Raw genomic sequence first — 14,184 nt, 5'->3', positions numbered from 1 at the left:
TCAGCTCAGCAGTCCTCTTCTTCTTAGGTTGCAGGAATCTAAGTTCCTAGGTTCTGGGGAGCCCTTAAATACTAAATTTAAGGGCGTGTTTAGGTCAGGGGGGTTAGTAGCCAATGGCTACTAGCCCTGAGGGTGGGTACACCCTCTTTGTGCCTCCTCCCAAGGGGAGGGGGTCACATTCCTATCCCTATTGGGGGAATCCTCCATCTGCAAGATGGAGGATTTCTAAAAGTTAGAGTCACCTCAGCTCAGGACACCTTAGGGGCTGTCCTGACTGGCCAGTGACGACTCCTTGTTATTCTCATTATTTCCTCCGGCCTTGCCGCCAAAAGTGGGGCCGTGGCCGGAGGGGGCGGGCAACTTCACTAGCTGGAGTGCCCTGTGGTGCTGGAACAAAGGGGGTGAGCCTTTGAGGCTCACCGCCAGGTGTTACAGCTCCTGCCTGGGGGAGGTGTTAGCATCTCCACCCAGTGCAGGCTTTGTTACTAGCCACAGAGTGACAAAGGCACTCTCCCCATGTGGCCAGCAACATGTCTCAAGTGTGGCAGGCTGCTAAAACCAGTCAGCCTACACGGGTAGTTGGTTAAGGTTTCAGGGGGCACCTCTAAGGTGCCCTCTGGGGTGTATTTTACAATAAAATGTACACTGGCGTCAGTGTGCATTTATTGTGCTGAGAAGTTTGATACCAAACTTCCCAGTTTTCAGTGTAGCCATTATGGTGCTGTGGAGTCCGTGTTTGACAGACTCCCAGACCATATACTCTTATGGCTACCCTGCACTTACAATGTCTAAGGTTTTGCTTAGACACTGTAGGGGCACAGTGCTCATGCACTGGTGCCCTCACCTATGGTATAGTGCACCCTGCCTTAGGGCTGTAAGGCCTGCTAGAGGGGTGACTTATCTATACTGCATAGGCAGTGTGAGGTTGGCATGGCACCCGGAGGGGAGTGCCATGTCGACTTACTCGTTTTGTCCTCACCAGCACACACAAGCTGGCAAGCAGTGTGTCTGTGCTGAGTGAGGGGTCCCCAGGGTGGCATAAGATATGCTGCAGCCCTTAGAGACCTTCCCTGGCATCAGGGCCCTTGGTACCAGTTACAAGGGACTTACCTGGATGCCAGGGTGTGCCAATTGTGAAAACAAAAGTACAGGTTAGGGAAAGAACACTGGTGCTGGGGCCTGGTTAGCAGGCCTCAGCACACTTTCAATTCAAAACATAGCATCAGCAAAGGCAAAATGTCAGGGGGTAACCATGCCAAGGAGGCATTTCCTTACACAGGGCATCTCACAGAAACAGCTGCAACAGTCAGCATCCCAATGTGCAAGGAGACAAGATGATGAACCATGATAATGCATTTTTCATTTGTCATATCACTACGTCAACACTCACAAGCACTTTTTGTTCAGCGGTAAATATTTTAGATACTTGTTTAGATGTCTCTCTGCTTCTTAAACATCTTCTAAAACATCTGAAGGATTTCACCACACACTTGTTCAACAAGAACTCTCACTCCGTAAGTAGAACAACTGAATGTGGGCTTATAAAATGGAACTAAGGGGGTGATGCATGGCTTACATGCCTGGGGTGCGGTGACAACTAAAGAGCTCACTCACTTGGAACACAGGTAGATGGTCTGGGACAGCCACACAACAAGACCCTATCAGATGGTGAACGTCAAGCACTAAACAGAAGAGACCTGGGTCTAGCCTGGAGAAATACTCATGTACTCAATATAGCCAAAGACTGTCCCAAGAAGAGAATAAGTCCAGCAGAATGCTGTAGTGGCTGCTGTTGAGGGATTGACCACACTCACAAATCCTCTAGCTGGGGGGGGGGGGGGGGGGGGGTATGTGGGAGCTGTGTTTGACCTTGCTCAGAAGACGATGGCAGATACAGATGTCCTAGAGGACTAACTCCAACGGCTGCCCTGCCGAAACAGAGCATGAAGCACCAAAAACTCCTGGATGCTACCTAGTGCTAGATGAGTTAAAGGAAGCATTAACAGACTAAGCAACGCAAGACTTCAGGGGCAGATTGTCTTCCAGCTGAATTCTATCAGACAATACAATACCATCAACACTACTTCAAAAACTGCTAGACATTTACTTGGCTACCCAAGTCTCGGAGAGAGGAAACAATAGTGTTGATACCTAAAGAGGACCCAGCAGAGCTCAATTCTTATACACCTCTAACTACGCTAAACCACTGACTTGAATTTACTGTGTAAAGCACTAGCCAACAGACTACTATGGTTAGTCCAGACATTGATACACTATGTCTGAACCACACCATGCACACCCTGGACTACTCAGAGCACAGGTTTGCCGTGGCGACCCTTGACACAGAGAGGTCATTTGATACAGTTGAGTGGCACTACATGTAGGCCATTTTATGACACATAGGATTCAGCCCCAAATGTATTCAGTGGGTGCAGCGACTACACACATAGCCTGTGGAAAGAGTTTGTACAGGTGGCATGGACTTAGACCCCCTGAAAGCTGAGACGAGGGAAGGATGGCCCCCTATGATTTTCACACTGGTGTTGGAGCCACTGGCCTGTGTGTTAACCAGACTCGACCCATGGGGGAAACCGATTGGCTGCTATCCTGCGTGAGTTGTCTATGTATGCAGATTACATCCTCATTTATTTGTGGAACCAGAGTGGTCAGTCCCAGTTTTGCTGGGAGAACAGGGTAGATTTGCAGATGTTACAGCTATATGCAAAAAAAAAAAAAAAAAAGGAACCTCTAAAATATTTCAGCTAGCCGGACTGTGGTGCACCAATGTTGCACTCCCAAGGGAACTCTGACTGAGAGCAATAAACTTTTCGCTATCGCAGGGTCTAGGTCACACAATGAACCAGGGCTCACTACGACTAACATTGGCAGGATGCTGGCAGGACTTGCACAGTCAGCTGAGTTCTGGAAAAGACTGCTGCTCTCCATGATGGGAAGAATTTCAGTGGCTAAAATGGTTTTCCTACCAACCTGCTTGTATGTGCTACAGAATCCTATTATCCTAGTCTGCAGGGGTGTGGAATTTAATAAAATATCTACTTGTCCATGGGACAGGTTGCTTCTTAAATCTACTTGTTCTGTAAAATAATCTACATGTCCCTATGGTGTCATATAGTCTGGCAATCTCTTTCTGCAGATCTACATACTGGGGCTGGAGGAAGGAGTAAGCAACAGTTCCAGGGCTGGAATGCCTTTGAGTCTACAAACCTACTAACTTGCATGTTTTAGGGATTTTCACCAGCTCTTCTCTAATTTTCTCCCATAACGAGAAAGGTTGGAAATTTACTCCTGACAATGGGAGAAAAAGAAGTTTTTCCAGGGTTGGGAAAAAAAGTGGTTGGAGGGAATGTGAATTAGTAAAAACTCGATAGATTTTCACATGAACAAATCTAAACATGCATATTTGCGCATGCTAAAATGCAGTTAACAAATATTTTCTAGGAGTAAGATTTCCTGATCTACTTATGTAAATTATTGTGAATTCATGAAAGCCACTAATTCAAAGACATAAACCATAGGTGCACTTTTGTGACTTTAATAATTGGGTCCCTAATTAGGTCTGGCATTAAAGACATTTTATTTTTATTAAACTTCGATTTCTTTATCTATTGACTGGCTTTACTGTGAGTGATCTCATTCTGCTCTCCCACAAGGAGCATTTTGGCACACAAAGTTTTGTTAGTGTCAGGAACTACTGTGGTAATCAGGTGGCGTAACGAAACTGAAGGGGGCAACCTTGCAAAGAACATGGAGCCACTCCGGCCTCTGTACTCACTCAGGCAGGTTCTGTGAGGGAATAGTTTTTGGAAATACTAGCATGCATCAACATATTTCACTAAATGACACTTCATAGTAGCAAAATATTTTTCCCACTTGCAAGTTTTTCTTTCTATTTTTAAAGCAAAGAATCATCACTCTTGCTCACAAGCATCTGCAAACGTGCATGTAATCAGAGCATTCTACTTAGCCTTACATTGTTTAACTTTTCAAATGTGTGTACACGTTTTTTTATTTGTATTTTTTTTACTAGAATCACTGTCAGTAGCGCAGCGTGACCTTAAAATGTTTATTTACAGTGCTCACCCTAATAATGAAGGCTTTTCATTAATGAATCATAGTATCTATGATGGGCAGAATGGCCCCAGACTGCCTCCTGTGTCTCCAGTGATAAACGGGCTGAATGTAGTATGAGCCGTAGCCCAGGCGTGCTCCCGTGGGGGCAGAGGCCATTCTCTGCCCTTCTGCAAGACATATCCTTTGCATGAAAGGGGGGGGGGAATACCCCTGTGGAATGAGCATAGGTGATCTCCAGCTCAACAAGCAGTTTCTTTCTTGTGAGCAGACCCGGTCTTTCAGGTGGCAGGGACATCCACATCAGACGCTAGGAAGGAATTGTAGTGGTCAGATAATAATCTGATTTGTCAAGACTAGTTAACAAAGGAGTTCAAACGGAGATCCCTCTGGTATTTTAACAGCAATGTTGCGATACATGAAACTGCAAAAAAAAAAAAAAAGAAAAAAAACAAGGACCCTTAAGTCATCGTAAAAAAAATTGCAAGATGCCCGAAAACAAGGAAAAGGAAGAAACATATCGCCATGAGCGCAAAGCAGCAAGGCAAAACAAAGCAAGGTGGTATGGGGCAAGCGGCCACCGTGACACAGGAGTTATCAAGCGACAGCGGGAGGAAGGCAACTGGGTGGAGGTACAAGCAAGAATATGGCTTGGGGGAGTGCAATTTAAGCACTATGAGCCAAACAGTATGGTGCGCAGACTGTGCCCCCAAGCTCAGCATTGTAAGCACATTGACTCACAGGAGCAGGAAACCAAGAAAAATAAAATAAATAAAATAAACCCCCCCCCCCGAAAGAACAGATGAACACGACAAAGCGCAATTATACACTAGTTAGTCCCTGCTCCAAAGAGAAAAAGGAGGGCCAAACAGGCATGACTGACCACTAACAAGCAAAGATTGTTAAAAGACACTGACAAGAACAATTGAAATGGCTTTAAGCACCCAGAAGTATACTAAAAGTACACAAGAGGCCTTACGCTTAACCTAAAAAGGAAACGGGGTAGTAGATTTGACTATAGCATGGAAACCACAGCTATAGGACATAAGATCTGGTGTACATAGCCTTTCCCTTTCCATCCACTATGGTACACCTGCCCCAACACATGGACATTTTTTTCTTTTTTTTTCTTTTACACAAGGGGGGTCCTGGGTGGCGAGGAGAATTAGGAGGGTCGGGAAGAAGGAGCAGATGTGAACACACAATACAAGGGGAAACAGAAGGACTTCACCATTTCCCAATCCAAGTAAATCAGAGGATGCTGCCAGATTATCCCTCCCAAACATCCAGAAAACAGAAGGCCGCATTAATGGGAAACTGCATTTACTATTCATGGAGGTACTTAGAAGGCTATTCCTCCACAGGAGTACAGGTAAAGAGGCCTGTCTAACCACTAGGCTCACACAACTAGCTACTGTCACAAAGAGGAGTGCACATTGGTGGCCCCTTTGACATCTGAGCCTAGTTCTAATGCCTCACAACAGTAAAGCATAAGTACCTGAAGGGACTTGCTTGATTACTGAATTCACTGGGAAAATAAATACAGAAGGCTTTCCAGGGCATGTAAAAAGTCAATGTGGCACAGCTGTAGGAAAACATGCAGAGGACTTTTGGCCCAGCAAAGTGCTATAATAATTCATCTGAAACAAAGGGGAAAGAAGTCACTGCTGAACATAGTTGGGGCAAATGTTTCCAAGAAGGAAGAAAGATTATGACTTTAGTCTTTTAGCTAGTTTGTTGACAAGAAGATTAAAGTAGACTTTATAGCTGCGGACATTCTACACTGTATTTAGACTGAGAGGAAATACAAGGTAGCAATAACATTTGTGTTTCTATATGGCTCTCCAACGGGAGCACTGTACCTTTGTCACTAGCACGAATGGCCAGCCTCAACCAGATGAATAAAGGAATAACCAGAGTGCTTCCAGCTATGCCTGCCATACATGGTGATACTAGGGAGTTACGTGTTGCTGTAAAAGAGTGAAAACATTTAAAACCATGCCCTTAAAATCCAGTGTCTAACAGGATAAGTACGGAGCTAGTAAAATGAGTAAGAACCAATGAGTAGTGCAAACTGACGTTTTGTGAAACTTGCAGAACAAACGCTAACAAAAAAGGGCCATTAGCATCATGATCCCCTTGTCCCTGTAGTCAGACATCTTACATGCCCCAATTAATGCCCAGATTTACAAAGATCAATGAGACCAATTTTGTGAATAGCAGAATCCTGCCACCCAGCCCCCAAACACATTTTCATAAAAGGGCTCTGTGTAATCCAGCAGTCTACAGATCAGCCAACTCTGTGTGGTCACAAGTATACATAGCAGACAATTTACAGGTAAAAACATTTGCATTATCACGCCATTCTTTTCACCTGCCTTACGTGCAAGCTTGTCTCATCAACTATAGGCTTACAGATCAGATTGCAACTGTATCAAGAGTGGTGTGAAAAATAGTCATAAATCCTGCATAGTCGATAAGCACATCCTGAAACTAATAAATCAAATGATCCCTCAACTGTTTCATCAAGAACATATATTCTTCATTCACCACCTTACAGCAAACACCTACTCATCCAGAGTTCCTTAACAATATTGGCCCGCTGGCTACCAGAAGCTTACCAAGCGGCCCCTTGAAGTATAGAGTAAGAGTCCAACTCACCATCAAGAAGCTCATAGATCAGCACAAAGTTGTTCTTTATGTTCTCTTCACTGATCTTGCCAAAGTAGGCAGTCATGACATCACACATCTTGTAGAGGAACTCAAACACCATGGCAGCGTTGACATTCTGCTTGGTGACGGCCGCCAGCCAAATGTTGGAGCGCTTGACATGGAAGAAACTGGTGCGGGCGATGTTGGTGACAGGGGAGCGTACCTGTTGCCGGGCATGAATGACATTAACACGAAAGGCATCCACTGCGTTCCGTCTGCAGGAATTGCACGCACAAGAAAATAAAAGAGTACATTAGATTACACTATAATCTATCTCCTACTTCTCATAAGAAGAAGAAAAAAAAAAGATCACACAAGCCTGCTCTAAGCCATTCTGGGTAGCACATAACCCTATCATCACATTAGGGATCTGCTCAGACATGTGGGTGGGAAAAAAAGGTGAGCATTATGATCTAACAAAACTACTAAATTGGTTTACATTTTAACCAAAACAAATGAAAAACAGTAGCCAAGCCCAAAACCTATATTAAGACTTGAAACTATTTCTATACATTGTAAAAAAAAAAAAAAAAAAAAAAATGTTGGAAACTTCTATCTATGAATAGTTGTGAGGTGCAGGTGCAAAGAATCAAAGAAACTATCAAGACTGTTTGACACACCTTCAGGTTGAGGAGGCAAGGTATAAATAACCCTTTTGCCTTAGTGTAATCATGTCATTAAAAATGTAAAATAAAACGCTGAGCATGGATGCCTTGGGCCAAACTAAATTATTCAATAGCATGAATTTTCAAGTAATGAGTCATGGCAATGAAATCATGAAAACGTGGACTCCTATGAGGTTACCACATTTCACAGTGTGAGATTAGACAGGTAGCAGTTGCTGACAAAAAGTACCTTACTGAACCTTTCAAAGATCAAAATGCCTATAAATGATACGCTGAGCAAGTCTTGGTGTGTCTAGTACTTTTACTCCCTGCCAGAATGATCTTTAACTCCTGACACAGGATGAATTGAGATCTTAGACTGTCCTAAACAAAGTCACATGGTAGCTAGATTTTAATTTCTTAGTGTGGGAAGTTGGCTCTGTATATACTATCTCAAAGTGAGAGATAGTGTGCACAGAGTCCAAGGGTTCCCCTTAGAGGTTGATAGTGGCAAAATTAGATAAAACTAATGCTCTATTTTGTGGTAGTGTGGTCGAGCAGTAGGCTTATCAGAAGGTAGTGTTAAGCAATTGTTGCACACACACAGGCAATAAATGAGGAACACACACTGAAAGACAATTCCAGCCAATAGTTTTTATATAGAAAAATATATTTTCTTAATTTATTTTATAACCACAAGATTCAAGATTTGAGGTAAGTACATAAAACGCCAGGCACTTCACACAGGTAAGTATAGAACTTTGATTTAAAACAGCAGTATACACAGTTTAGGTTAAAATGGCAATAAGCTATTTTAAAAGTGGACACAGTGCAAAAATCAACAGTTCCTGGGGGAGGTAAGTTTGGTTAAGTTTCTCAGGTAAGTAAAGCACTTACACAGTCAGTCTCCTGGGCATAGGCAGCCCACCGTTGGGGGTTCAAGGCAACCCCAAAGCCACAGCAACACAGGGCCGGTCAGGTGCTGAGGTCAAAGGAGGGCCCAAAATACATAGGCACCTATGGAGAACAGGGGTGCTCCGGTCTGCTGGCAGGTAAGTACCTGCATCCTCAGGGAGCACGCCAGGGTTTTTTTGTAGAGCATGGGTGGGTGGCCGGGGGTTTGCCGGGGGGGGCTTCTTGGGCCGGCCACTGACTGGGCTAAGAGGGCCGCCTGCTGGTCACTCCTGCACTAGAAGGTGGTTCCTCTCGGTCCTGGGGGGGTGAGGGTGCAGTGCTTGGTCCAGGTGTCGGGTTCCTCGTTACCAGGCAGTCACAGTCAGGGGGAGCCTCTGGATCCTCTGTGCAGGCATCGCTGTCGGGGGCAGGGGGGGGTCGACTCAGGGTACTGACGTCGTCAGTCACCTGGGAGTCCTCTCTGCAGTGTTGGTTCTCCTGAACTCGAGCCGGGGTTGTCGGGTGCAGAGTGAGAAGTCTCACGCTTCCGGCAGGATGAGAGAGTTCTTTGAAAGTTGCTTTGAAGTTGCAAAGTTGTTGCAGCTTTTGAACAGTGCCGCTGTTCTCTGGAGTTTCTTGGTCCTTCGGGTTTAGGGCAGTCCTCCGAGTCCTCAGAGGTCGCTGGCCCCTGTCGGATGAGTCAATGTGCAGGTTCTTTGAGTATGGAGACAGGCCGGTAGGGCTGAGGCAAGTCAGTTGTCGTCTCGTCGTCTCTGCGAGGCTTTCAGGTCAGCAGTCCTTGTTGTAGGAACCTGATTTCCTGGATTCAGGGTTGCCCCTAAATACTAAATTTAGGGGTGTGTTTAGGTCTGGGGCAGTAGCCAATGGCTACTGTCCTCGAGGGTGGCTACACCCTCTTTGTGCCTCCTCACTGAGGGGGAGGGGGGCACATCCCTATTCCTATTGTGGGAATCCCCCAATCTCAAGATGGAGGATTTCTAAAAGCAAGGGTCACCTCAGCTCAGGGCACCGTAGGGGCTGTCCTGACTGGTGGGTGACTCCTCCTTGTTTTCCTCATTATCTCCTCCAGCCTTGCCGCCAAAAGTGGGAGCAGTGGCCCGAGGGGTGGGCATCTCCACTAGCGGGGATGCGCTCAAGGAGCTGTAACAAAAGGCCGGTGTTACAGTTCCTGCAGGGGAGGAGAGAAGCACCTCCACCCAGTACAGGCTTTGTTCCTGTCCACAGAGTAACAAAGGCACTCTCCCCATGTGGCCAGAAACTAGTCTGGTTGTGGCAGGCTGGCAGAAACTGGTCAGCCTAGCACTAGGAGTCAGACTGGTATTCAGGGGGCATCTCTAAGATGCCCTCTGGGTGTTTTTACAATAAATCCCACACTGGCATCAGTGTACATTTATTGTGCTGAGAAGTTTGATACCAAACTTCCCAGACTTCAGTGTAGCCATTATGGAACTGTGGAGTTCATAATTGACAGACTCCCATATACTCTTTATGGCTACCCTGCACTTACAATGTCTAGGGTTTTGCTTAGACACTGTAGGGGCATAGTGCTCATGCACTTATGCCCTCACCTGTGATATAGTGCACCCTGCCTTATGGCTGTAAGGCCTGCTAGAGGGGCGACTTACCTATGCCACAGGCAGTGAGAGGTGGGCATGGCACCCTGAGGGGAGTGCCATGTCGACTTAGTCATTTTCTCCCCATCAGCACACACAAGCTGTGAGGCAGTGTGCATGTGCTGAGTGAGGGGTCCCCAGGGTGGCATAAGACGTGCTGCAACCCTTAGAGACCTTCCCTGGCCACAGGGCCCTTGGTACCAAGAGTACCACTTACAAGGGACTTATCTGTGTGCCAGGGCTGTGCCAATTGTGGGAACAAAGGTACAGCTTAGGGAAAGAACACTGGTGCTGGGGCCTGGTTAGCAGGGTCCCAGCACACTTTCAATCATAACAAAAAGCAAAAAGTTAGGGGGTCACCATGCCAAGGAAGGCATTTCCTTACACTTAGCATATAGACATGGGTATTATTTCTTACCTGAAATCCTAGTTCTCCTTTAGAGAAACCTCAGTTGAACTCCTAAGCACTGAGTATCCTACCCCACGTGCAGTGATCCCAGAGCACTTTTTCCAAAGTCACATTTTGTGTAACATTTATTTGCCTTATTTCGTCAAATTGAAGAAGTACATTGACACAAATGTAACTTACTTTAAAAGTAGGGGAAAATAAATAAAGCCCTGGAAAGTAACTAGAAAGGAGGAAAAGTGACGTTTTAAAACCTCCTTAACAAACCATTTTGATTTACTTATAAAGTAAATGAAAGAGAAAAAAAACACACCATAGCTCTATTGCCTGCAGCCAAGTTAAAATGACAATGGACACTTTACTATTAAAGGCACTTGGACCATGATAGAGTGTCCTGTCATGCCTTGAAGGTGGCAGTTAACTGAGTTCTTTTCAACGCAGGAAGTATTAATTTAGATTTAGAATGCATCTTTTCCATCTGAGTCACAGGAGCATTGCATGGGATTTCAAAGGAGTCCCCTGAAGGAGAACTAGAATTACAGGTAAGAAAATTTTCTTTCTCCTTCAATTATTAATTATTAGCAGTGAACTGAATGGCTAACTAATTCAATAAACTGCAAAGAAATAGATAAAAGGAATAAACCTAATCAAAGAGATTTCTTAAACAGGCTTCCCCTATTTGGGCATGTGCTTCAGAAGACGAATCAAGACAGTATTGCCTTGGAAAGATGTGAAGAGATTTCCAAGCTGCGGTCTTACAGATCTCAGAAATTGGAATATTTCTCAGTTATGCCTAGGATCAGATTTACATTTGGTTGAATGGGTTTTTGTTATACTGGTGAAAGCTTTGTTAGCATTTTTATAGCAGAGAAGGATACTAAAGACTATCCATCTAAACAGATTATTTTGACTGACCATAGCTGACTAACTGAACTTTTATCTACATGAGATTAAAACTTTACGCATGTATCACGTCAGGTGTATCAAGGGATTTTTTTGCTTGAGAAGAGGGATTCAAAGGACGTTTTGGAAAAGTCATAAATGAATTAACATGAAAATCGGAAACAGCTTAGGATGGAACTTGGGTTGAGTGCTCATTACTACAAAAAAAAAAAAAAAAAAAAAAAACAACAACAAAAAACTGTGTAAGCAGTCGACCTCCAAACTTGTGCAGAAGGGAAGGTCTGCATGATAGCCTAATGTGTGGATCTGGGAACCTCCACTGACAGGAGGACTCCAAAGCAATAAGAACCATTCTGGTCTTCAAATAAGTCAGTCTGATAATTACTGTTGGCAATCGGGGAATGGAGAGTGTCTCCACTGTCTTCTCTCTCACAACATAAGAATCTCAACATTGAATGATACGACAACATCAATGGTCTCTTTCTCCTAGATGCTGTATGTGTTCTTGACGTTCAGCATGTAGGTGCTTTACCTTTCCTCAATGTTAGTCGGGGACATTTAATCTCCTTTTCACTTTTCCTTTTGTATCTACCTGCGAGAGTCCTTAAAGAGTGAGATAGGAACACCGGTAGAGGGAGCAGCCTTTCCCCAGAAAGCTATTCCTGCCTTTTTCGCACGTTACTTCTTGGCGCTGCAGGCAAATCTCATTCTTAAGGTGCGCCTGGAGTGGGAGCTACAGTGATGACATTTTCTTGTATTATGAGATTCTGGAAGGCAAACAATACACATCTTGTGGCAATCTGTTAGCCATTTTTTGGCACATTCTGGGCATTTCGCAAAAATATTTCATTTTTACGACAAAAAAGGTTTGTTTGTTTTTTCCTGTTGGGGCGGAAAAAGTAAAATACCTGAAAAATACTCAGACCTAAAGGGCACCAAAGCAACCAGTTATAAAAAGGGTCTGAAAAGATATTGGGATGAAAAAAAAACACAGAGCCCAGTACTCCAAGATCCTGGTGGCAACTAACAGGGCATGATGGGAAACTGGAGGTCTCAGTAATCTTGGAGGTGCAATGTCCACTTATATTCCAACATAGTTATATTCAATAGAGACACACTGCCCTGTCCTTCCCTTTCATTTACAAAAAAAAAAAAAAAGAAAGTTTGTGAAACTGTTAAAATGTCACTTTTCACCCTTTCTAGAGGCATTTCAAGGCTTTATGTATTTTCCCCGCTTTTAAAGCAAATTTATGTAATTGGCATTATATATTTTTTAGGTTGATAAATTTTATCTGTGTTACCTGTACTTCATGGCCTTTTCAATCACTGCTGATTAGTTAAAACCATAATCCACACAAATGTGCGCCATCTTAAATTAAACATTTTCATCAGCAAGGATAAATCTGATTGAACTCCTCTGCAAAAGTTTCAGGTCCTTAGAAGCAAGTTCCCAATATCTCAGACAGGGCTGCATTCTTTAAAAGACTGAAAGAAAGGAAAACTTGCTATGGAGAACCTCTTTATTGTGAGTGAATCCGGCTCGAGAATAAATCTTAGCACACTGATTGGCACTGCTGATTGGTTAAAACACCACCAACCAGGTCTCCTTCGGATGATGGATTCCAGCAGGTATCTCCTCCCTAATTTCCCCTTCTCCATTCACCCACTTTTGTTCCAGGTGTTGACAGAGTAATCAGAACTATGCAGAGCTTTTCTTCTTATCACAATGTGAGCACTATAACTTTATCTCTATGTCTGGAAGATGGCAATCTTAATGAACTATTTCTTTTTGAAGACTGTTTACAGCGTACAGCATAACTACAAAAAGCCCGTCACCTAGTACATCAGTGGTTCCCAACCTTTTGACTTTGGTGGACCCCACTTTATCACTACTGGAACCCACTGACCCCTACTGAATCATTACTAGAATCCAAGGATCCCCCCACCCTCCAATGAGTCCTTACTGGAAGCTGGGGACCCAGGCCTAAACTCTGGTGATGATTTGAACCACAAAGAAAATACACAAAAAATGCAGAATCAAGCATGCAATCAAACACAAACACAAATAACTCATTTATTTAATTTGCAAACGAATTAAAAAAAAAAAAAAAAAAAAACTTTTAATAGGAAAGTTGGAGCTTTTTTAAAAATTCAATTGAGGCCACGCATCGTCCATGCTATAACCTGTTTAATGCACCTGCACTGCTCCCCCAAATCAATCTGAGGATAATTTAAAAAAAATTGCCTCCAATTTCAAATTACTTGAAATTTACACTAAGTTCTAAAATGTTCAAATGTACAGTCACTTTTTATTTATATAAACTTTAATCAACCTGTTAATATTAGTTAATTTGACAAACCATTCACAGAAACCCTGAGCGGGATTCGCAGACCACGGGTTGGAAACCACTGTAGTACATTATAGAGCGCCAGATTTTACAGGCAGTTATTTGTAAGATCTCGGTTTTTTTATTACAGTAAAGCGTCAAATGGTACACCAGGACCTTACAGACTCGACATTCAGTCCAGGGTGCAGTTCTAACTCGGTTCAATAGGCACTTCCCATGTAGGGGAGGGGAATTCCAGACAATTTGAAGTCGATGGTTGCTAATAGAGGTGAGAGGAGAGACAACGTGTCACAAGGAAAACAAAACAAATATTATATGAGCAGGAGGTTTAGCAGTGGTAATGGAAGAGCTTTCGATTAAAGGGCACTGGCACAGAGTGAGGGAATCCTACACTAGGCAGTACCTTTAGAGGTAAAATAGTAACATCTGTTATTTACAGTGCTTAGAAACGGCAGAAGAGTGGAATGAAGCACTATATAATATATCTATATGGAAAATGTCACTTACCTAGTGTACATCTGTTCGTGGCATGTTCTGCTGCAGATTCACATGCTATGCACAGGTCCTGCCATCTAGTGTTGGGCTCAGAGTGT

At 43.8% G+C, this 14,184-nt stretch overlaps 1 protein-coding gene across 3 annotated transcripts in view; it reads right to left on the bottom strand.

Annotated features, from left to right (window-relative positions):
- Positions 1-14,184, bottom strand: part of AP2M1 (adaptor related protein complex 2 subunit mu 1) — a 174,799-nt gene that overhangs the window by 105,316 nt on the left and 55,299 nt on the right. For all 3 annotated transcript variants that reach the window (XM_069212940.1, XM_069212941.1, XM_069212943.1), the window contains one exon: positions 6,751-7,016. In XM_069212940.1, the coding sequence (XP_069069041.1) occupies positions 6,751-7,016 (266 nt within the window). The remainder of the gene's footprint in view (positions 1-6,750; positions 7,017-14,184) is intronic.

Source organism: Pleurodeles waltl, chromosome 11, assembly GCF_031143425.1.
Source record: "Pleurodeles waltl isolate 20211129_DDA chromosome 11, aPleWal1.hap1.20221129, whole genome shotgun sequence".
Lineage (NCBI taxonomy): Eukaryota > Metazoa > Chordata > Amphibia > Caudata > Salamandridae > Pleurodeles > Pleurodeles waltl.
The sequence above is the reverse complement of the archived record's forward strand: the minus strand, read 5'-3'. Positions and strand labels throughout refer to the sequence as shown.